This window comes from Engraulis encrasicolus, chromosome 6, assembly GCF_034702125.1.
Source record: "Engraulis encrasicolus isolate BLACKSEA-1 chromosome 6, IST_EnEncr_1.0, whole genome shotgun sequence".
In the NCBI taxonomy this organism is placed as follows: domain Eukaryota; kingdom Metazoa; phylum Chordata; class Actinopteri; order Clupeiformes; family Engraulidae; genus Engraulis; species Engraulis encrasicolus.
The window spans coordinates 55,452,778-55,475,411 of record NC_085862.1 but is presented as its reverse complement, the minus strand read 5'-3'; the positions used below and the strand labels follow the sequence as shown (position 1 = coordinate 55,475,411).

General features: G+C 43.1%; 1 protein-coding gene across 3 annotated transcripts in view; it reads left to right on the top strand.

Moving 5' to 3' along the window:
• ryk (receptor like tyrosine kinase) overlaps positions 1–6,940 on the top strand; it is a 101,135-nt gene extending 94,195 nt beyond the window's left edge. For all 3 annotated transcript variants that reach the window (XM_063201996.1, XM_063201997.1, XM_063201995.1), the window contains 2 exons: positions 480–616; positions 5,082–6,940. In XM_063201996.1, coding sequence (XP_063058066.1) covers positions 480–616; positions 5,082–5,193 — 249 coding nt within the window. In that variant the 3' untranslated portion in view covers positions 5,194–6,940. The remainder of the gene's footprint in view (positions 1–479; positions 617–5,081) is intronic.
• Positions 6,941–22,634: the final 15,694 nt, after the last annotated feature.

The following is a 22,634-nucleotide window of genomic DNA, read 5'->3' as shown; positions in this document are numbered from 1 at the left end:
GCAGACACCACCACCAGCTGCTGTCAGTCTGGACTGGAGCCTCCTCTGCGGATCTCTCTTAATGACACATAGTTTACTTGTTCACATTCCTCTGTCTGCCTTGTCCTTTTTCATTTGTCCATTTCTCTGCCCATTTAATCTTGTTGTTGTTGTTGTTGTTGCTTCACTAAGATGTTTGTTGTTTTTGTCATTTTCTCATCCCTTCTTTCTATCTGTCCTTGCTCTGTCCTCTTCCCCCTTTCTCTACCTCTGTCTCTCTCTCAATCTCAATGTTTCTCTCCCCCCCCATCTCTCTCTCTCTCTCTCTCTCTCTCTCTCTCTCTCTCTCTCTCTCTCTCTCTCTCTCTCTCTCTCTCTCTCTCTCTCTCTCTCTCTCTGCCCCTTTCCCTCTGTCTTTCTATATCTGCTCTTCTCCCCCCCCACCTCTCTCTGTCTCTCTGTCTGTGTCTCTCTCCCTCTCTCTGCCTCTCTCTCCTCAGTGGGCGTTTGGTGTGAGTCTTTGGGAGCTGATGACTCTGGGCCAGACTCCGTATGTGGACATCGACCCCTTCGAGATGGCAGCCTACCTTAAGGACGGCTACCGAATAGCACAGCCAATCAACTGCCCCGATGAGCTGTAAGTCCTGCCCTCTCTACACACTTCGTGACGGTCATTGGAAGGCACTGTTTACATGTTACGTTTCTCATTTGGTAACACACTATTTTGTGTGCTCCCTAGAAATGTTTTGTTCCCTAGACAGTGTTTTGTTTATAACAACCTAACTACTTTGTAAATCATAGACATTTTGTTCACAGCAGTTTAACCCATGATGAGAACCACTATTGTTTAATTGACCCGTAAAGACCACGTTGACCCGTAAAGATCATGTTGACCCGTAAATATCACGTTCAAGGTCATGTCTTGATGGTAACTTAGCAACACTTGATGGTACCTTCCTGGAGTGGGTCAGTTCTTACAAATATCTTGGTATTTGGCTAGACCAAAAGCTCACATGTGCAGTACACATCAATTATCTTTTAAGAAAGCTAAGACCTAAGGTTGTTGTTTTTTTATTTTGAAAAAAATATTTTTCATTTTTAGCAAGAAAAAGGCTGGCTCAGAGTACTTCTCTGTCGGTGTTGGATTATGGTGATACAATTCATATGCATGCGCCCTTATGTTTCCTCAAGAAGCTGGATGCTGTCTATCATTCTGCACTGCGGTTTGTAACAGGTACCCCCTTAAGAACTCGCCATTATGACCTATACTCTAAAGTCCAATGTCCATCTTTGTATTTAACCCTATACTGCACGCATTATTATCCCATCATGGAAAAAAATCTTGCTGTGGTTTTTGTCACATAAAATGAACTTCTTAAGACATATTTGCAATTTTTTTCAAAAAAAAGTTTTTTGGGGGGGTACTTTTAGGTTTGTTGCCATATGGCAACATTGTGCAGTTACGGAAAGGATCCAGTGTACATTTTTACTCCAAGACCAAACAAGGGTCATACAACATTATGGATTATTTTATAGAAATGTAATTGTTTTTATCTCAGAAAAACATTGAAAGTTTACCCACAAGTTCAAGGGAGTTATTTAACACATTTTTGCCATTGAGAGAACAAGTGAATACTGTTTATTATATCCCCGAAAAACAGTATTTCAGTGGTATTACGTTGACCAACCACCAATGAATATATTAGGTATTAACACAATATCTGTGCATAGATTTGCACAAAAATGTGTATGGTAACTGTCTATAATATGTAGGCCTACATGAACTGATTTAATTTCAGAAGCGAACACTTTCAAGATGGCCGACATTCAAGATGGCCGATTTGCGGGCCAGGCATCTTTCAACATAACCAACAGTTTATTTGTCATAACTTTTGAATGGATGCTTGGATTTACACTAAACCTTGTGTGATAACACTCTATAATGAGTAAATAAGCCATGTAAAATTGTGAGGCTAGTGTTTTCAAGATAGCTGACTTTCAAGATGGCTGACTTTGAAGTTGGCAATCTTTCGAGACGGCCTACCTTTTGTTTACGCCACAACTTTTCAATGGGTGCTTGGATATGCAGTAAATCTTGTGTGTTAATAATATAATTGGTTTATGAGCTGTTTGAAATTTGGAGATTATGCTTTTAAAATGGCTGACTTTCAAAATGGTTGACTTTGTACAATAATTTTTGATCGGGTTGACAGGTTTGCACAAACGTTGTGTGCTAATTAGCCTATTTATAACAGACAAATGAAGTCAAAACATTTTGGAGGCTTAAAATGGTCAAGATGACCGTAGCTTTATGCTCTAATCTGGGGTTTGGGGATTTTTGTGGTATACCTCTGGCAGTCTGGGGAGGCTGCATAGGCCTTGTTCGCTTTTCTGCATGTACTCTGAGTGAAAGCTCATAAACAGTTCTGTACACCTATTATAACATTTTTAATGTTCATTACACACTGCCATTTGCACTAATTATAAATATTATCAGTTATCAATCATTCAATCAATAAATAAATCAATTAATCAATCAATTAGAATTGGGTATTTGTATCAATACACTTTCCCTATTGACCGTCTTGTTCCATTACCGCACAATGTTGCCGTATGGCAACATACCTATTTTTCAACATAAAAAGGAAATAATTTTAGTAGAAAACAAAACAAATGGTGAAAACAGATCATGACTAACTATAGATCATCCCAATATTTTTTTACAATTTGTAAATATTGCAAAAAGTGTGAAATATCTTGGCCAATGGCAGAGAAATCTGTCAAGGAGACACACTCATGTACAGTGAGGGAAAGAGCAAGCCTGGGGCAGTGTGTGGTGTCATGTGATGTCAACAAACCACATAATTGGATAAAACAAGGCCACAGTTTCAATATGAAAACCAATCAGTGTCTATTATTTATATTTAAATACCAGGAAATGCCAAAAGAATGGTATGTTGCCATATGGCAACACCGTGCAGTATTTAAGGCGTAAATTGCATATGCTGCATTTTATTGCTGTGGCATTTTTGGGCAAACTTCTCCATTATATTTGTAATTTATTGACTCTTTACAATTTATCTTATGGTACACTTTCCGCATACTGTACAAGTTGTTACTTCAGTCTTGCATTCCTCACACTGAATTAGAGAAAACAGGCTTCTCTTTTTATGCTTGTAAGAACCAAGAAGTCAGTGCGAGACCCTGTGATTGTCACCCTGTTTAAGTTTCCCAGCGTGACCCATGTGCACAATACGCACCTAGCTGTGAAGTGACGTCCGAGTGACAGGCCATTCCCCCTCTCTGCATACCTGTCAATCATAATAACAAGAGTGAGCTGAAATATGGCTTTAGCGTGTGAGTGATTGACATTTGAAATATGGCTTTCCCATGGGAGTGATTGACAGCTGAAATATGCCTTTCCCGTGTGAATGAATGACTGACTGACAGTTTCTTATTACCACCATTCAATAGGGTCTCTTATCTTTGCATCTAAACTGCCTCCACAACACATTCTACACAGGAAGCTTTTTTGGCCTGCGGAGGATTTGTGCGTGTGTGTTTGTGCATGCGTGTTTGTGCGTGTGTGTGTGTGTGCGTGTTTGTGTGTGTGTGTGCGTGCGTGCATGCGTGGGTCCGTGCGTGCGTGTGCGTGCGTGTGTGTGCGTGCGTGTGTGTGCGTGCGTGCGTGTGCGTGTGTGTGGGAGTGCCTGCGTGCGTGTGTGTACGTGTACATGCGTGCATTAACTGCACAACTACCAGGCATGGAGGGGAATACCAGTTTTGAACACCCTCAGCGCCTATCATATAACCTCTGGCAGACCCTTTGGTCAGATAGCAGTCTTATCAACATCCTCCAAACACTGCAATTGGATCACCTATCCCCAACTCTCGCCAAAAATCACAAACCCCCCCTACCCACAAACGCGCACACACACACACCCACAAACACCACCCCCATTACACCCAAAATATTACTCCCCAGCCCCCTCTCCAAATGGTGCACCCCCTGTCAATCAAACAAACTTTACCCAATCAGATGCCTGATGCGCACATTCCGGAACCCCACAAGAAGTGCAAATCAGCAGTCCCGATCTGCAGCCCACCTTTCCGCACAGAAGAATAGGTGTTGAAGGCTTTCCTCCTCTGCGTGTGAACAGTAGTTACGCGCGCGCAGTACGCACACGCGCGCAGTACGCACACACACACACACACACACGTACGCACGCACGCACGCACGCACACACGTACACGTACGCACGCACGCACGCACACACATAGATTTTTCCGAGCATGTGAACTATGAGCATTTCTGTAGGCTGCTCAGACAGGTCAAGGCAGGTAGTGACGGATGGGGCCGTTTACGCAGAGTGGAGGAGAAATGAACCGAACAAATTTTTTTTTTTCCCCTTTCCCCCCCCCTTTTTTTATGCTTTTGCAGTGGACTGACTGCGGATTACACAACTCATTTTGTCATCCGTCTGACCCTTCAGCTTGCGCCTCATTAAGTCTCTATAGTGATTTTGTGTGTGTGCGCGCGTGCGTGCGTGCGTGTACATGTACAAGTTGAGACGTTATGTCCTTGAGCAACCTCTGTCGTTAAGTATTTGGCCTCTTAATGCTGTGTTTCCTCACAATCTGTGTGTTTGTTGAGGTGTGTTTGTGGGAGAGACGGAGAGAGACACTGAGAGAAATAGATTGAGAGAGAGAGATTGTATGCAGTTGAAGTATTGATGTCAGTGGTAATTTGGTCATAGTTATAATCCTATGATCAGTGCCGTGTGTGCGAGTGTGTGTGGGTGTGTTTGTACGTACAGCTGTATCCATTCTGTGTGCCCGTTAAAGAATCTCTGGTGATACTGTGAGGTTCATTCAAATTGTCAGTTGTTGTACTCTGTCTTGCCAGACACATTTGCAGACTGTTGTTAATAATGTCTCCACTATCTCTGCTCTCTTTCTCTGTCGCCTGTCTCTTTCTTGCTGTCCCCCTCATTCCTCCATCCCTCCCTCCCTCTCTCTTCCTGCCCCTACAATCTTCACTCTCTCTTTCCTGCTCCCCCCTCTCTGCTCTCACTCTTCCTCCTCTGCTCTCCGCTGTGCAGGTTTGCAGTGATGGCCTGCTGCTGGGCGCTGGATCCAGAGGAGAGGCCAAAGTTCCAGCAGTTGGTCCAGTGTCTGACCGAGTTCCATGCTGCTCTGGGGGCCTACGTCTGAAATCCAGCCCCAGGCTTCTTCTCCAGCTGCCAGGCCCAGCCAGCACTAACTACCAAGAGGACAATAATGAGAAGAAAAGAAAAGAAACCAGTGCCTTACGGGAAAATAATGAGAAAGAAAAAAGACTTTCGGAGTATTTTTTATTTGTTTTGTATTTTTTTATTATTATTATTATTATAATACAAAAAAACAATGCATTTCCACAACACACAAGTAACGTCATTGGCATTTCTTGGGTAACTTGCTTTTTTATGAACCCCCAGAGGAGCACAGAGACACAATGATCCCCTTCCTGCAGTGAGAGGAAAGGATGTGACTATGCTTTTGACGCGCCAATGTTAGCTATGCTCCTATCACCACATTAGACATACATGTGCCCTTCGTGTGGTGAGTGATCCCCCTCACCCGCTCCCTCTGGAGTGGGCATCAGTTGCTGTTTCTCAAATGTACCCAGAGATTGGTCTTTCAAGAAATGGAGAGTCTACACACAGGGCTGTGTTTTCAGTGGAGGGACTGACACAGAGGCACCCAGAGTGTGTGTGTGTGTGTGCGCGTGCGTGCGGACATGGTGCCTCGTCTTTGTAGTCCACACACACACCCAAGACCCTCGTTTTGGGGAGTTTACAGGTCTGACGGCTCTTGAGGATCTGATCTGCCCTTGATGCATCCCAGGCTGTTGCCCTGAGCCAAGTACTGTCTGCCGCCCCTCCCCTCCCCGCTTCTCCTTGGGTGCCAGACCAGAGAGACACTCTAAACGGCAGGACATACAAGAGGACATGGCAGCAAGAGGTGTATATAGGATGCCAAAGCTGAAAGAAAGCTGTGCGTGTGTGCGTGTGTGCGTGCGTGCGTGCGTGCGTGCGTGCGTGCGTGCGTGTGCGCATGTTCTTTTGGTTGCTGATGGTTGAGTGCATGTGTGTCTTTACGTGTTGATGCTTGTGTGTTCATGCTTGTGTGTGTGAGTGTGCGCACGAGTGCATTGATGTTAATGTGTGTATATTACACAATCTTGAGTGACGGAGCTTCACCAGTTACCTTCTGGGACCTGTGACTGACCGCTACGGCCTGTGGCGGTTTGCCCCAATCATGAATCAAGAGGTTTCCCTTCCTGTTATCCCTCCAGCCAATCCCGTTGCACGAACATTACTCCCCAGGGGCCCAATCAGAATCCCCCTTCATCGCAAGTCATCCCACTGCAACCCGTAACACATTCTCAACAGAGTGAGTGGACCAGACATGACATTGTACAATACACCAGATATATATGCTGACAAGACTACCCTGAACTGGTCTCCATTATAAGACCAGTGAGGCGAAGGAACTGTGGTACGTCCTCAGAGGAAAAAAAAAAACATTAATGACAATAATATAAAGTCCCGCTCCTGTATGAAGTTTGACTGTTCTGTGTCAGAACTAGATGCACCGTTTCAAAATATTAAAAAAAGACACGATGATGATGTATTGATGACATGGTAATGATGGTGTTTCAGTCAGGAGAAAAGCCCAGCTTGAACCCGTTCACTGTGAAAGTCAAGGAGTGCTTCTGAGCAGACGCCATTTTCTAACTCTTCCCTTTGCATCATATAAGGTCTTCGTCATGTCATGTGACCTCATCATGATCACCGCATGTTGATTTGTTTTTGTTTTTTTGTTTTTGTAAGGTTATTGTGTAAACTGCTTCCTGATTTCCATACCCACGTACCAATTACAATGGAGCCATTGAATAAAACAGCCCTTCCATTGCATAGTTTCTGTGTCTGTTTGTATACTGTATTAATATTCTCATGTAATGTGCTGGCATGAGAGGCGCACTGAAGAAGGCATACGCTGAAGCATGTTTTTGCAATAAAAGTCAAATTCAGGGCATCCCAAAAAAGTGTTTATTTAAAAAAAAACTATTCATATTACAATTAATATTCAAAGCACAATATTTTTGTTGTTTTGCCGCCCCTGTTCTCAAACTGATGTCTAAAGTCCTTGTTATAAGACCCATAACAGTCACTGAATTGACAGCATACATTTAAAGTCAACGCCAAAAAAAAACCCCAAGGGAATTCTGTTTGATTCGTGTTGTCAACTGTCTCGGGACCAGGATGGATGTGAGAACACAATAACTTAGTCATTTTATTCTATAGTGCTTTGAAATGTTCATCAAATTAAATAACACCTAATTTACAAAACTGAGGCAAGCTGACTGATGTCTTGTTGAGGTACACAGAGTACTGTAGGCTTTAATGGAGTTGGTGGTGCCAATTTAGACTGTTTCCAAAAAAAAACATTTAAACAGCGCTTCCGTCTAAGTTGAGGTGCCCCCTAGACAATTTATCACATCACTAAAAGTTCATACATACAAAATAATTTTACAGGCCAACATACAATATTTTTTTCTTGCACATGCAAACAAAATGCTTACACAAAGTGCATGTGGGAGGTAAAGTAGTGTATGTATAAGCTTTTAGTGATGATGAGAGATCTATTTCACATACATGTATGTTGCCAAAGGGACACCTCATACTTAATTATCAGTTTTTGGGGAACACAGCCCAGACTAGTAGTGGCCAAACCAGACTGGAGTAGAGTTAGCCGGAGTTGAGGAGGGCTAAACCGGCTAAGCTGGTAGGAAAGGGCATTACTGTGTCTCCTGGCAGTGGGCTGTAGTCTGGTCTGGTCTGGAGGAATGTTCTGTTCTGTTAATAAGCGGACTCCCGCCGTCTGGACCTTTATCCCAATTAGAAGCCAATGGAGGCATAGTTGCATAAGACCAGAGGCACCCCAACACAAAGTTCTGTCCTCAGTCACCCTAGCTTTTAAAGCAGTCTGCACCTCAACACACAGACATCTGATGGCCTACCTCACCTCACCTTTAAAGGAACAGTTCGCCTCGTTTCAATAATATGAGAATACATTGAATTTTTCATCTATTTGTTTGCATTGCCTAGTTTAACAGTATAGCAAAATTAAGCGTAGCAATGCAAGTCTATGGGAGCAAACAAAACATCACCAAATGTACATATAACCTACTTTAAAATCGCCTGAGCGCAAAACAGCTATTACAGTGAGTCCAACATGTATTTGATCCCTTGCTGATTTTGCCGATTTGCCCACTAATAAAGACGTGATCAGTCTATAAATTTATGATAATATGTATTCAAACATGGAGAGACAGAATATAAAAAAGAAATTCCAGAAAATAACTTAAAATAATATATTTTAATTTATTTGTATTTAATTTAGGCAAATAAGTATTTGACCCCTCTAGCTAAAGAAGATAAAGTGCTTTGTGGCAAAGCCCTAGTTTTCTAGCACTGAGGTCAGATGCTTCTTTTAGTTGATGACAATGATTGTGCATATAGTAGAAAATAGTTTTACCCATTTTCTTTGCAGATTATCTCTAAAACATTCATAGTTTGTTGCTGTAGCTTGGCAAATGGGAGGTTCAGTTCTCTCCATAGAATTACTATTGGTTTAATATTCGGTGACTGTCTAGGTCACTTCACGACTTTAATATGCTTCTTATTGAGCCACTCCTTCGTTGCTTTGACTGTATGTTGTGTATTATTGTCATGTGGGGAGATCCAAAAATGGCCCACCCATCAGTGTGGTGGTGGAAGGAAGGACGTTTGCACTCAGGATTGCATTACATGTCTCCCTCCATCCATTCGTTGACGATGTGAAGTTGTCCTGTGCCTTGGCCAGACAAACACCCTCAAACCATAATGATACCACTTTCATGCATTATGGTGAGGAGGGTGTTCTTGGGATCATAGACAGCAGTACTCTTTCTCAAAACACATTGAATTGTGTTAATGCCAAACAGCTTGATTTTGGTTTCATCTGACTACAGCACCTACTTATCATATCCCAAACCCGTCTGATGTCCGTTGGCAAACCTCAGGTGGGACTGCACAGGTTCCTTCTGAAGTAGAGGTACCATGTGTGCACTACAGGATTTTAAACCTCTGTGGCATTAAGTGCTACCAGTAGTTTTCTCAGTGATTTTGGTCCCAGTAGCTTTGATATCATTGCCTAGTCCATCCCGTACAGGTCTAGGGTGCTTTCTTTCTGTTCTCATGATTATCAAATCCCTACAAAAGTTAAAATATTGTATAGAACCCCAGACAGGCTGATGGATAGTCATTTTGTATTCCTCACATTTTGGAAGAAATGCATCAACAGCTGGGTCATTAATACCCAGTCTGTTTCTTGTGGCTTTGCAGCCCATTTAATCTTTGTTCAGGTCTAAAATCTTGTCCCTGATATCATTTGAACGCTCTTTGGTCTTTCCCATGCTGGTGAGGTTGGAGTGTGACTGATTCACTCATACTATGGACTGATTCTGCTGATTCAATGTGTCTTTTATGCATGTTAGTATGTACAGGTGTCTTTAATTCAGATGACAAGTTGATCGGAAGTGCCCATCTGGTCTGTGGGCCAGGAACTGTAATCAGTTGGCAGGGGATCAAATATTTATTTTGCTCGATGAAATGGAAATAAATTAATATATATTCTCTCAAGTTAATTTCTGGATTTTGTTTTTGATATTCTCTCTCTCCATATTAGAATACATATTATCATAACATTTATTGACTGATAATGTCTTTGTTAGTAGGCAAACCAAAAAAAAACAGCAAGGGATCAAATACTTATTGGACTCACTGTAAGTCCCGTCATGTGATCACTTGTGGCTTGATGCTAATGCTCTCATTTACTTCCAGTGTTTATCTAAGCTATGCTAATAAATCTGATACCAGTAAATCTAAGTAGGCCTACTGAAAACACTGAGAAGAAAATGATATTCACATTCAGGAATAATGCTTGGAAATACTACAAATATGTGAAAATCAAAAATGGGTTGACTGTTCCCTTAAAGCTATAGGCACCCTGTCAGTCTCTTACTTACAGTCTCTCACTCCTCGCCTAACCTTTTAAAATGGTACATACACCCTGACACACAGCCTTCCGATACCCCACCTCACCTCATCTGTAAACAGAGCCATCGTTAGCCCTAATTTAGGATGGCTTTAGCCATCCTTACATTAGTATTAGCCACCCTATAATGATTTTGCAAAAACAGTTATTTTAAATTTTTTTTTTTTAATTTTTCCAAAAACGAATGCAGTAAAGCACTGAATACGAACCACCAAGAAGGCAAGTTAATCTGAATACAAGTTCCTGTTTGCTTATTTATTGATTAATGCCACTGCACATATCCTACTGCACAGCAATAAAAGCAGGGTGCAATATGTTATGCGAGGGAAAAAAGGTATAGATTGTGCTTTGTGACTGACACCTCGAGAAAAGTGTAATTACATGGATGAAATCTCCAACCCAAAGTAGCAGTTTTCACTCACAATACCCGTGTAATAAATCCATTTGACAACATCTTGAAATGATAGTTGAGCTTTAATATTTGTCTTCACAGTTTGAAAACGCACATGAACTAATTGACATAGCTACTAATGGAGTAAAAATTACCTAATATCTGCCCGGATGCAGATTTTTCCAAGTAAGGAACCTGTTTGAATGAATCGCTTCCTGGCCAATGCTCCTCCTGGACACACGCAGTTAGTAACTCCTTAAAGGCACTTATAAGGAATGTTCATTAAAATGTGAATCCACTGTAACTAGTGTTTAAAAATCGGTATGGTGCTCTTAAAATAATTGTTCAAAAAGACACTTTTGCACACCTCTGTAGTTGGGCAGGTGCGTAGGATATTATCCCAGTGGGGTTGTCATTCAAGTGTAAAGAAATCCTGCTCCTGAAGAAGGTGTAGAGGTACAAGTGTAAAGAAATCCTGCACCTGAAGAAGGTCGGATGACCGAAGCGTATTTAAGTTTGTTGGTGGAATGGACAGTGTGCAGGATTTCTTTGCTCTTAAAACAGTGAATTCATAGACAAAACTTTAGCAGGTGCACTGAAAAAAATTCGGGTGCGCGCATATTCCTCTAGGGCTAAGCCACCCCTGTCTCTCAAACCGAGAGACGGCCTGCCTGTACAGCTACTGTAAAGGCAGCCTGACAGTCTCCCGTTTTCCTACCTTACCTTAAAAGCTATAGGAAACATGGACAAAGAATCCTACTCTTCTCGCCTCTCTAATCCTTCCCTCCCCTTTTTTAACAGTCTGCACCTCACCTTTTACAGCTAATGAAAACACTTCCACCACATCCTACTGGCTTCTACTCATTTCTCTTCTCCTCATCTCTCCTCTCTTCTCCTCACCTCCCCTCTCCTCATCTCTCTCCTCTCCTCTTCTCACCTCCCCTCTTATCTCTTCAGTCCTCTCCTACTATCATCTCACCTCACCTCATCTCTCCTTTCCACTCCTCAGCAATTGTAAAGAAATCCCGCACACTGTCCATTCCACCAACAAACTTTAATACAACGTTTCGGTCATCCGACCTTCTTCAGGTAAAGATGAACCTGAAGAAGGTCGGATGACCGAAACGTATTAAAGTTTGTTGGTGGAATGGACAGTGTGCGGGATTTCTTTACACTTGAATGACAACCCCATTGGGATAATATCCTACGCAGTACGCACCTGCCCAACTACAGAGGTGTGCAAAATGCGTCTTTGTTGAACTCTCCTCAGCAATATCACTGTAGGCCCTCAGTATTTTTTTAAGTCACCAAGTTGCTGTAAGAGAATTACAGACACCATTGAGTAATCCAGAACAAAGTTGATGGATCACCGCACACTCCGCTGCGATGCGCACTCATACATAATCCAAAAACAAACCTGGGAAATCATGGCCAAAACGCGTTGTTCATTGAATTAAAAAAACAAAAACAAATGAAAGGTCCACCAATCTGTGGTGAGTCATCAACTTTGTAGGCTACATTTCCACTCAAGCACACTACAGCCCTAACCAGTCCTCTCACTCTGTGTTCTGCCAACAATTTATCTTTTCCAGTGAAGCTTGTCTGTGAAGTTCACTGACCTAGATTGCACATCATACGGAAACAAAAACTAATCTTTCCGCAGTACATGTTGACATAATGTGCAGTGAAGCCATCCCTCCCAGCACCCCTCTGCAGCCAAGTATGTGAGGCCTCTTTAGGAAGTGACTTGAGGTAGAGGTAGGATGTGGTTGAGCTTGTCTTGTCTTGTCCTGTCCTGTCCTGAGCCTGTGGCCACACCCGGTGGGCCTGTTCAGTAGTCCATGGGGCACCTAAGTCACGCCCTCTACTTCCTGGTTCATGGGGCAGACAGTTGCAAAAAATTGAATGGAAGTGAATGAGGCGAGTCGTGGTGGACTTGTGGTGCATAAGTGGAGGTCCAAGGTTTGGATTGTTGTCGAGAAACCACTCATTTCAAGCACAGTAATTATTTTTTGACTCCCTCTGCCCCATGAACCAGGAAGTAGAGGGCGTGACTTAGGTGCCCCGTTCCTTACCGCAGGAGACAAGGGGTGCATCCCAATATGTGACATTGCCTCCTCCACTTGTGCTTGTCTCCTCGTCCCGCCTCCTGGCCCCTCCTCCGTGGAGAAAACGATAAAGTTTCCCAACTGTCAGCCTCGCCACAACAACTTTTGAGGGACTGTTTTTCATTCACCATCCCAATTGCAAATGAGAAAAAGACTTTACGATTGAGCTTTTGCAAGATATTGAAACATAATGCTGTTGTCAGTGATGTCATCATGACGAGAAGCAAGTGGAGGAAGCAAGTGGAGGAGGCAAGGTCGCATATTAAAACACACTCAAGGAGCAGTAGCCGTGGTGCAATGGTTAGGGGGAGGTGGACTGCAGATAACAGGTTTGCAGGTTCAATTCCCACCATTACCAATCCCTTCCTTCATCCGTAGCTGTAGTGCCCTTGAGTGAGGCATCTAACCCCACATTGCTCCAGGGACTGTAACCAATACCCTTTATCTAAATAACCGTGTCGCTTTGGATAAGAGCGTCAGCTAAATGTAATGTAACGTAATCCCAAAGAGCAGCATCAATGAGATTGGAGACAGACCCAAATGCTTTACATAACTCTTGCATGAGTCAGTGGTAGGTTCATGGTGGTGGGAAACAGGAGTTTAAAACTCTCTGACAGTGACTGTTAGGTTGGTTGTCAAGTTCCCCAATCCTTGGCTGTTTTGTTGGGGTTGGTAGTCAAAAACACTCCCTGGCTGTGTGTGCTGTACACGGAGTTGGCCCACGACAGTAACCCCCTGGCCACGTAGACAGCCAGGGTGAACAGTCAAACTCCCCGTTCCCTGATCATGTAGTAGGGGTTGGCAGTCATAAACATACCCTGGTTGTGTGTACTGTATGTGGGGTTGGCCCTTTGCAGCACTCCCTGGTTGGTGGGGCTGGAAGTCATGGGGGCAGCCATAACAGGAGATGGGCTTCAGATAAGAGGGTTACTGGTTTGAACCCCATAACCTCACCCATACCTCCATCCATGGCCTTGAGCAATGCACCTAACCCCACATAGCTCCAGAGACTGTAACTTATACCCTGTGAACAACTGTAAGGCGCTTTGGATAAAAGCATCAGCTAAGTGTAATGTAATGTAAAAGTCAAACTCCCCTCTCCCTCGCTGACTAATAGGGGGGTTAAGACACCCAAAGGTTGGTTATACTGTAGGGCTGCACAATTAATCGAAAAATAATCAAAATCGTGATAAAATAGTGAAATCGAACTCGTGATTTTAATCGTGATTTAATCGTGGCAATAGTGACCTACTTTTGAGAGCGTCCATGAAGCCAGAACATACTGACAGGCTGGTGTTTCTGGCCAGAAATCTGTCCACTTAAGTTTCATGCTATTGCCTTTACATAATTATTACAATTCATTTTATTTTGCTCATCCCGTATGTCATTCTTGGTTATATTTCATCTTGTTATAATTTTCAAAAAAATCTGCAAAAATCAATAATCGTGATTATGATTTTGATGAAAATAATCGTGATTATGATTTTTTTCCATAATCGTGCAGCCCTAGTATACTGTACGTGGGATTGGCCCTTGATAGCCTTCCCTGACTGTGTAGGTTGGGTTGGCAGTCATATTCCACTCTCCTTGGCCATGTAGGTTAGTCCTCAAAAACACTAGATCCATTGGTGTGGTTGGCAGTCAATAACACCCTGGCTATGTTGTTGGCATTGGGAGTCGAACAACCTATTCTCTCGCCATGCAGGTGTGATTGGGTTGGCAGTCAAACTCCCCACTCTCTGCCCGTATGTGTAGTTGTAGAGGTTGGTTGTCAATCCCTGGCTGTGTTGTTAGGGTTGGTAGTCAAAAACACTCCCCGGTCGTGTGTGCTGCACATAGGGTTGGCACTCGACAACACTCCCTGGCCGTGTAGACAGTCAGTGTTGGAAGTCAAACTCCCCACTGTAAATCCTTAGCACTGTAATTGGGGTTGGGCTGAAAGGAAATATCCGGTCGGCATTTTTATCCGAGACCGTTTCACCAGGCACTGAGAGAGACAATGAAGCCTTTGACAACATTTCAGAAATCAAATATGAGATATTTTGGCCCTAACAGCCAAAGTGCTTTATTTATATCTGACTATCTCGAAGAGGCCTGCTATAGCAGCATGAGGACTGATAACATTGGGTTGGAGCGGCCAGGCCAAAATCATCAACAGTCCACTGGGAAAATGCCCTGTATGCCATATGGCCAATCCAGCCATGGCACAGTAGTTAGTGGAGGTAGTCAAAAACACTCACTGGGCGTGTAGGTGGGGATGGCCCTCAGCAACACTCTGTACTGGCCGTATCTGTTTCCTTGTGTGCTGACTGAAGGACGAAAGGTCATGCCCTGTTACACACACACACACACACACATTCTCCCTTTTTAATTCACACACACACACACACACACACACACACACACACACACACACACACACAAACACACACACACACACACACACACACACACACACACACACACACACACACACAAACACACACACACACACACACTACCTTTCTATCTACCCGTATCACACACACACACACACACACACACACACACACACACACACACACACACACACACACACACACACACACACACACACACACACACACACACACACACACACACACTCCCTCTCTTCCACCTCTTCAGGACAGGAAGAGGGTGAAGGTTGCTTGTTTGGGATTTTTGAAGTCCTGTGCCAACTGCACTTCCTGCATCAGGCGTTTGAAGTGTGTTTATGTCATTAAGCCATTAGACATCAATCATCCACTATTGTCTATTGGCACACTGGCCTGTGTGTGTGTGTGTGTGTGTGTGTGTGTGTGTGTGTGTGACATCCACAATCGCCTGTTGGCACGCCGATCAGAGCTGGAATGAGGCATGTGGTAGTGAGTGATGATTGTGTGTGTGTGTCTGTGTGTTAAACTTTAAAGTGGGCTCCAGGAAATTTCTCTTTTGTGTGCTTCCACCTAACGGCTGCCGGTAACGATGGCGTGTGCAGTGCTCTTCTCTCGAAAGAGGAAAAGACTAAAATAAGAAACGCTGATGTACAAACACACACCTTGTGTAAAATAAACCCACTGAAATGCACAAACACACCCTGTGTCATCCGGCTGAAGATCAAGCCATTGACTCCATTGGGGCTCAACTGGATAAGCCTGGTATTGTTGTACCCTTGTACTAATTCACCGATCACTGCGCGTTTGTGACAGATTGGGAACACAGGTCATTAAAGGTTCTTTTCTACTGTTGGTTTTCTGGTAATTTTATTTTAATTTTATTTTATTTGTTCACAGGGCCACAACTGACCAGTTATGATGTTTTGTCAGCAAGAAGAACACCAAGAGCAGGGCCGTCGTTAGGCCTATTTTAGGGGGGCTTTAGCCCCCCCTACATTAGTATTAGCCCCCCCTTTAACGATTTTGAAAAAAAATAAAAAATATATATATATTATTTATTTATTTATTTTACATTTTTCCAAAAACAAATGCAGTAAAGCACTGAATGCGAACCACCAAGAAGGCAAGTTAATCTGAATACAAGTTCCTGTTTGCTTATTTATTGTTTAATGCCACTTATATCCTACTGCACAGCAATAAAAGCAGGGTGCACAGCAATATGTTATGCGGGGGGGGAAACAGGTAGAGGATTGTGCTTTGTGACTAACACCTCGAGAAAAGTGTAATTACTTACACGGATTAAATCTTCAGACCCAAAGTACCAATTTTCACTCACAATACCCGTGTAATAAATCCATTTGACATTGTCTTGAAATTATAGTTTTGCTATTTGTCTTGTCAGTTTGAAAACACACATGAACTGATTAAAATAGCTACTAATGGAGTAAAAATGACCTAATATCTGCCAGGGATGCATAGTTTTCCAAGTAAGGAATCTGTTTGAATGAATCGCTTCCTGACCACTGCTTCTCCTGGAGACGTGCAGTTAGTAACTCCTTAAAGTTCGTAGTCCTTGTGTAAATTATGCTCTCTGCATTTTTATCTAATCATTTTAACTTCCATAGGCCTACATAATATTCATCAGTTGAAACATTTTGAAATGTTTTGTTTAGCTAACATATTAGGAATGTTCATTAAAATGTGATTAAAAAAAAAAATCACTCTAACTAGTGTTTAAAAATCTTAAAATAATTGTTCAAGAAGACGCTTTTGCACACCTCTGTAGGTGGGCAAGTGCGTAGGATATTATCCCAGGGGGGTTGTCATTCAAGTTTTAAGAAATCCTGCACACTGTACATTCCACCAACAAACTTTAATACAATATGAAGAAGGTCGGATGACCGAAACAATGTATTAAAGTTTGTTGGTGGAATGGACAGTGTGTGGGATTTCTTTGCTCTTAAAAATAATTAATTCATAGACAAAACCTTAGCAGGTGAGCTGAAAATTTTTACTTCCTCTGGGGCTAAGCACCCCCCCTGCCTCTCAAACCTAGTGACGGGCCTGCCAAGAGAACTTGGGTTCCATCCAATTAAAAGAGTGGTAACGTCAATAGTGCTGTATTGTGATAGTACTGTGTCCCAAAGGTCAAGTAGTACGGTAGTGTGATGTCCCAGAGGTCAATGGTACATTAGGGTGTCCCAAAGGTCAATTGTATGGTAGTATAGTGCCCCAAAGGTCAATTGTACGATATGATGTCCCAAAGGTCAATTGTATAATAATATGGTGTCCCAAAGGTCAATCGTACTGTAGTATAGTGTCCCATAGGTCAATTGTATGGTGTCCCAAAGGTCAATAGTACGGTAGTATAGTGCCCCAAAGGTCAGTTGTATGGTAGTATGGTGTCCCAAAGGTAAATTGTATGGTGTCCCACAGGGTCAATAGTATGGTATTGTGATAAGATGATGTCCCAAAGGTCAATAGTATGGTAGTATAGCAACCCAAAGGTCAATCGCACGGTAGTATGGTGTCCCAATGGTCAATTGTACGGTAGTATGGTAGTACGGTGTCCCAAAGGTGACTAGTATTGTAATGTGATAATACAAAACATAATAATGAGAGCTTGTCTGTGTGCAGATCACCTTTGTCTTCATATTTTTTGTTTTTAGTTTACACATTTGGATGTGCATGGGTATACACGACTTTAATCTATACGGCCAAACCTCACCACCTATGGTGATTCATGAATGAAAAAAGCAACGATGAAACACTTGATGAAGGACTGAGCATCCGAAACATTCTGCCATTACATAGTTGGGAGCGTAGAACAGTGTTGCGGACATTTATTATTTCGTTTAAGTCATTCATGGATGATTCACAGATTTTCACAGTTAGTGTGTGTGTGTGTGTGTGTGCTTCCCTGCACTCCGGATGGATAAGTGCATGGCAGGGTGTGATAAGTCCTCTTCCTGTCTTATTGTGATCTTGGAGAGGGAGAAATGTGTCTGTTCACACACAAGGAGATCACTTGGCAGAATATACTCTCTCTCTCTCTCTCTCTCTCTCTCTCTCTCTCTCTCTCTCTCTCTCTCTCTCTCTCTCACGCACGCACGCACGCACGCACACACACACATACACACACACGCATCAGATCTGACCCCTGATATTAGGTCACTTCGCGGCTGCATATTGTCCTCTTGTCCTACAGGAAGAGGCAGATGCAAACGTCTTTCTTCTCGCCCCCGTTTGTGAATGAAGTCACAGTAAGAACAAAAAAAGAAAGACCAGAACAGATCGGCACGTTTGTGTAATGGTGTAATGGAAAGTTATCACAAATCTAATTTGTATGGAAACCATGAAAGAGGACATGGAGGGATGGAGAGCGGGAGCAAAGACCTCGACCGAGATCTTAAATCTTTCCAGCGAGCAGCATTGTTGCATTGTTCTGACACTGTGCAGGCTAGGCCAGACCAGGCCAAGCGTGCTCCCTTTCTCTGTGTGTGTGTGTGTGTGTGTGTGTGTGTGTGTGTGTGTGTGTGTGTGTGTGTGTGTGTTTGTGTGTGTGTGTGTGTGTGTGCTCACAATAACAAGCACCCGGCGTTGGTTACTGTACACAGACCAAAAACGTTATCAACAACAAAAACTGTTGCAATTTTCTTAAATTGTTGCTCTTGATGGATGAGGAGTTGAGAGGCATGGGAATGGAATGTTCCCGGGTTACATAACAGTCTGTTGTGGCGTTTGTCCAACCAGGTAGCTGGTACACATAGGTGTTTTAATCACACAGGTACTGCATCACTTAAGGTTGTCATTACGCCCTTCTAATAGCTTCATTAACTCTCACTCAGCTACCTCGCAAACAATAACTCACTCCAAAGATCACTTATCACCCAAACAATAACTCAGCTGCTCCAAAGTTCACCAATCACTGCGTGTTTGTGAAAGTTTGGGAACACAGGTCATTAAAGGTTCTTTTCTACTATTGGTTTTCTGGTAGGCCTACAGCTCAACACAGCGTGACTCAGCCGCCACCTTTTGCTTGACGATTGAGCTGTGTCGTGCCCAATTGAAAAGCAAAAAGTGGCGGCCGAGTCGCACTATGTCGAGCTGTAGGCCTACCAGAAAAGTTGCAGTGGAAAAGAGCCTTATGTGACCCCAAGTGACCCCACAAGGCAACATAAACACTGCACACATCACATCTCACATCACACGGCGACACATCTGCTTTTAGCAGTAAACGTGCAATCACCCTCTGACATAAAATACAGACATTAGGCCATTTTTGGCCTAAAAAGGGCCTTACAACACAACCTCAGTTGATGTTTTTGAGCGTGTCGAATGCTTTTTTTGTGATTGATGGCCAGACGACGGATTTAATCACCGGCATATTTTTTGCTGTCCCGTCTCCTTATCGTGTGTAAAACTCTCAGAGGCTGTAAAAGAGAGTCCAAGGGCCGTGCGAGCGCTCCAATCACTATTGGCCTGACTGGACCATGGTCGCCGTGGCGACGCGACTATGAGGAGAGAAGTGGTGTGTGGGAGGGCGGTCAAGGGAATTCCGCTTGTGGCCCGAAATTCCAGAATTCCAGGTGGAATGGCCAGAATGCTGAGAGTTCTGACCGCATGTCCAACACTTCAGCAACGGCCACAGCACAACAACATGACCACACACATTTGAGGAGGGAACAGCCGTACACACACACACACACACACACACACACACACACACACACACACACACACACACACACACACACACACACACACACACACACACACACACACACAAACACACACACACACACACACACACATGGATGAGTGTTTCTCATACACAAACATGCTTGCATGAGCTTTTTTATAGGGGAAGCCTCTGCATGCTCTCGCATCTTCCCTGTCCACTACAACTGTCCCTTGTCACGACATACTGTATCAGCAGTCACACCATCGTTGTTTTATGGACACGCTATGTTGACTGCGTGTCTGAATAGTAGCTGTCTGTATGTCATTTCCTGTGCTGATGAGAAGGATGCATTTAAAGGTGCACTATGTAATAATTCATGCTGCCCATTCAGGTGGATTTTCTCCATTTTGAATTTCCAGAATATTGTTTTATTATTTAGTAAATACTCATGAAACGATCAAATTTGACCATAAGCAGCACAGTTTCAATGAGCCGCATGATTGCAATACCTACACTGGCCACCATCATACACCGTGCATTTTTAAACCATTGTAATTAGAATGATGTCCTTGGTGTGAGTGATGCAATCATTCAGAAGGGAATATTCAGTATCAAATAAGGACAGGAAGGATGTTGACCGTAACAGGATGGATTTTGTTCACCGTGTAACAGGATGGAGGTGTTCACTATGCTAACTAACAGGATTGATATGTCCACTCAGTAGTGAGGAGAAGGAATTCATGGAGCAAGAGACTCCCTGATAAACATTACAAGTTATCTGTGCCCAAATTACTAACAACATATTGCAAAATGTGCAAAACGTTTTCTCACTCATTCTCCACACATTTTTGGTAGAAAAACAGACTTATCTCAGGAACTGGAAAGAACTCAAAAACAACTGCGTCAGTGTGTACTGGGCGAAATTATTTTATGGACACCCTTGCGATGGAACAGGATGCCGTCTCTCTCAATTTACCACAGAGGCCAAGTGGCATACAGGGGTCCAAGGAGCTTATCAGAACTCATAATGACTTATACATTTTAACTGTAGTCCTCCACCCTTTTTTCCCTTTCTCTCCTTGTCTTTCTTTTGTTTGTTCATTTGTCTTTGTCTACTGTATGTATTTCTCTTGTGCTATGATTAGGAAAAAGCCAGAAAAACTGTATGTAAAGTAAATACATATATACGTGTACACACACACACACACACACACACACACACACACACACACACACACACACACACACACACACACACACACACACACACACACACACACACACACACACACACAGTTCAATACCACTAGCAACACTGCCCTTGAACAATATGTACCTCTGATGACCGATATACTGACATTATTAGTACACAACAGTAAAGATGCAAAGTAGGATAGTTCTGTGATCCCTCAAAATTTGGTGTTTACCACAGAATGGGTTAATCAGAGGTTGTCCACCCGTTCATTATACATGTTTTTATATAACGCACGCACGCACGCACGCACGCACGCACACACACACACCCAAACACACACACACACACACGCACTGAGATTCAGATCAGACTGAGATTCAAATGGAAAGTGCACCATGCAGTAACCCCTGGACCTGTGTGTGTGTGTGTGTGTGTGTGTGTGTGTGTGTGTGTGTGTGTGTGTGTGTGTGTGTGTGTGTGTGTGTGTGTGTGTGTATTTGATTTGGGTACTCTCCAAGATTTGTGTTTGCCTGTGGTTCGCTTTTTAGTGTGTGACATGGCAAGTGGCATTGGACTGGCCTGGCCTGCCTGTTCGATATCAATATTTGCTTCCAATGTTCCAGTTCAGCTATGTGAAGGTGTTGGAAGGAGCCAAACACCTTTTAAATTCTGTCAATCAGTGGTCATGGAGTTTTCTTATTTCCTTTTCTCAACAGTCCCTTATCTGTCGAATGAGTTACATTTGCTATATAAAACTGCTGCAGAATACAGTGCATTAATGCATTATGGATATAAATGTGGACTACTAAAACTGCACATTGAAACAACATTGCACACTTAGTATGCAATGTTATGGACATGAAAAGACTGCAATCTTGCAAAACTGTAGTAGTAGCCTGTTGTGTGAGTATAATGGCACAATATAGCATAATACACTGGATATACTTATATTACATTTTTATTTTTCGACAATTATTTCCACGAGAGGCCTATGCAATTCTGAGTAGTTTAAATGTAGGTGACCTCACGCCGTAGACTATTTCTGCTTTAGTCTCATTCTTGATCAGAATTTAACCCTTGAACCTTGAATCCTCGCTGGAACGAAATGAGGTTTGCTCTAATTTACTATTTCACTAAATGAAGGAAAATCTGAAAGAACTTCATAACGTTCACGAAATCCTCCTCCGTGGAGAGAAGTGTGTGCGCTAGCGCCTGAAATCTTTGCTCACCTCTGAAATATTCTGCAAAGCTAAATGTGCCTTCAAGCACTGCAGTGAATTATTGTCCTTTTGCTCCTTATGGTCACTGTCACATCGTGAGAAGTGACCACTGCATTCTGCTGAAACACAGACCACACTGCAGATGTAACAGTCACTCACTAAAAGCGACATTTCTGTTGCCAAATCGCACACACGCACCGCATTACCAGACGAATATTTTTTTTGCCCCGAGGCAGTGATTTCCCGCGCATCCGAAGATAGGGCTCGTGAACATGTGGTGTAAACCGCAGGTAATCTCTCACAGCAGCCTTCGCGTGCCTTTGGCGCTTCACAATCTCGGTGGACCAGGATGTTGTGACACCTAAAGTAGTCACTGCTCTCTTCGACGAGCGTATGACTTCTAATGACGGGACGTGAGTACCTCTATCTTGCCACGGGCTATCTGTGTCGACATGAGGGGTCAGGTGCGCCAAATATGGGCACCAAAACATTTGCGCATGGACACGAGGGCTGAGTCT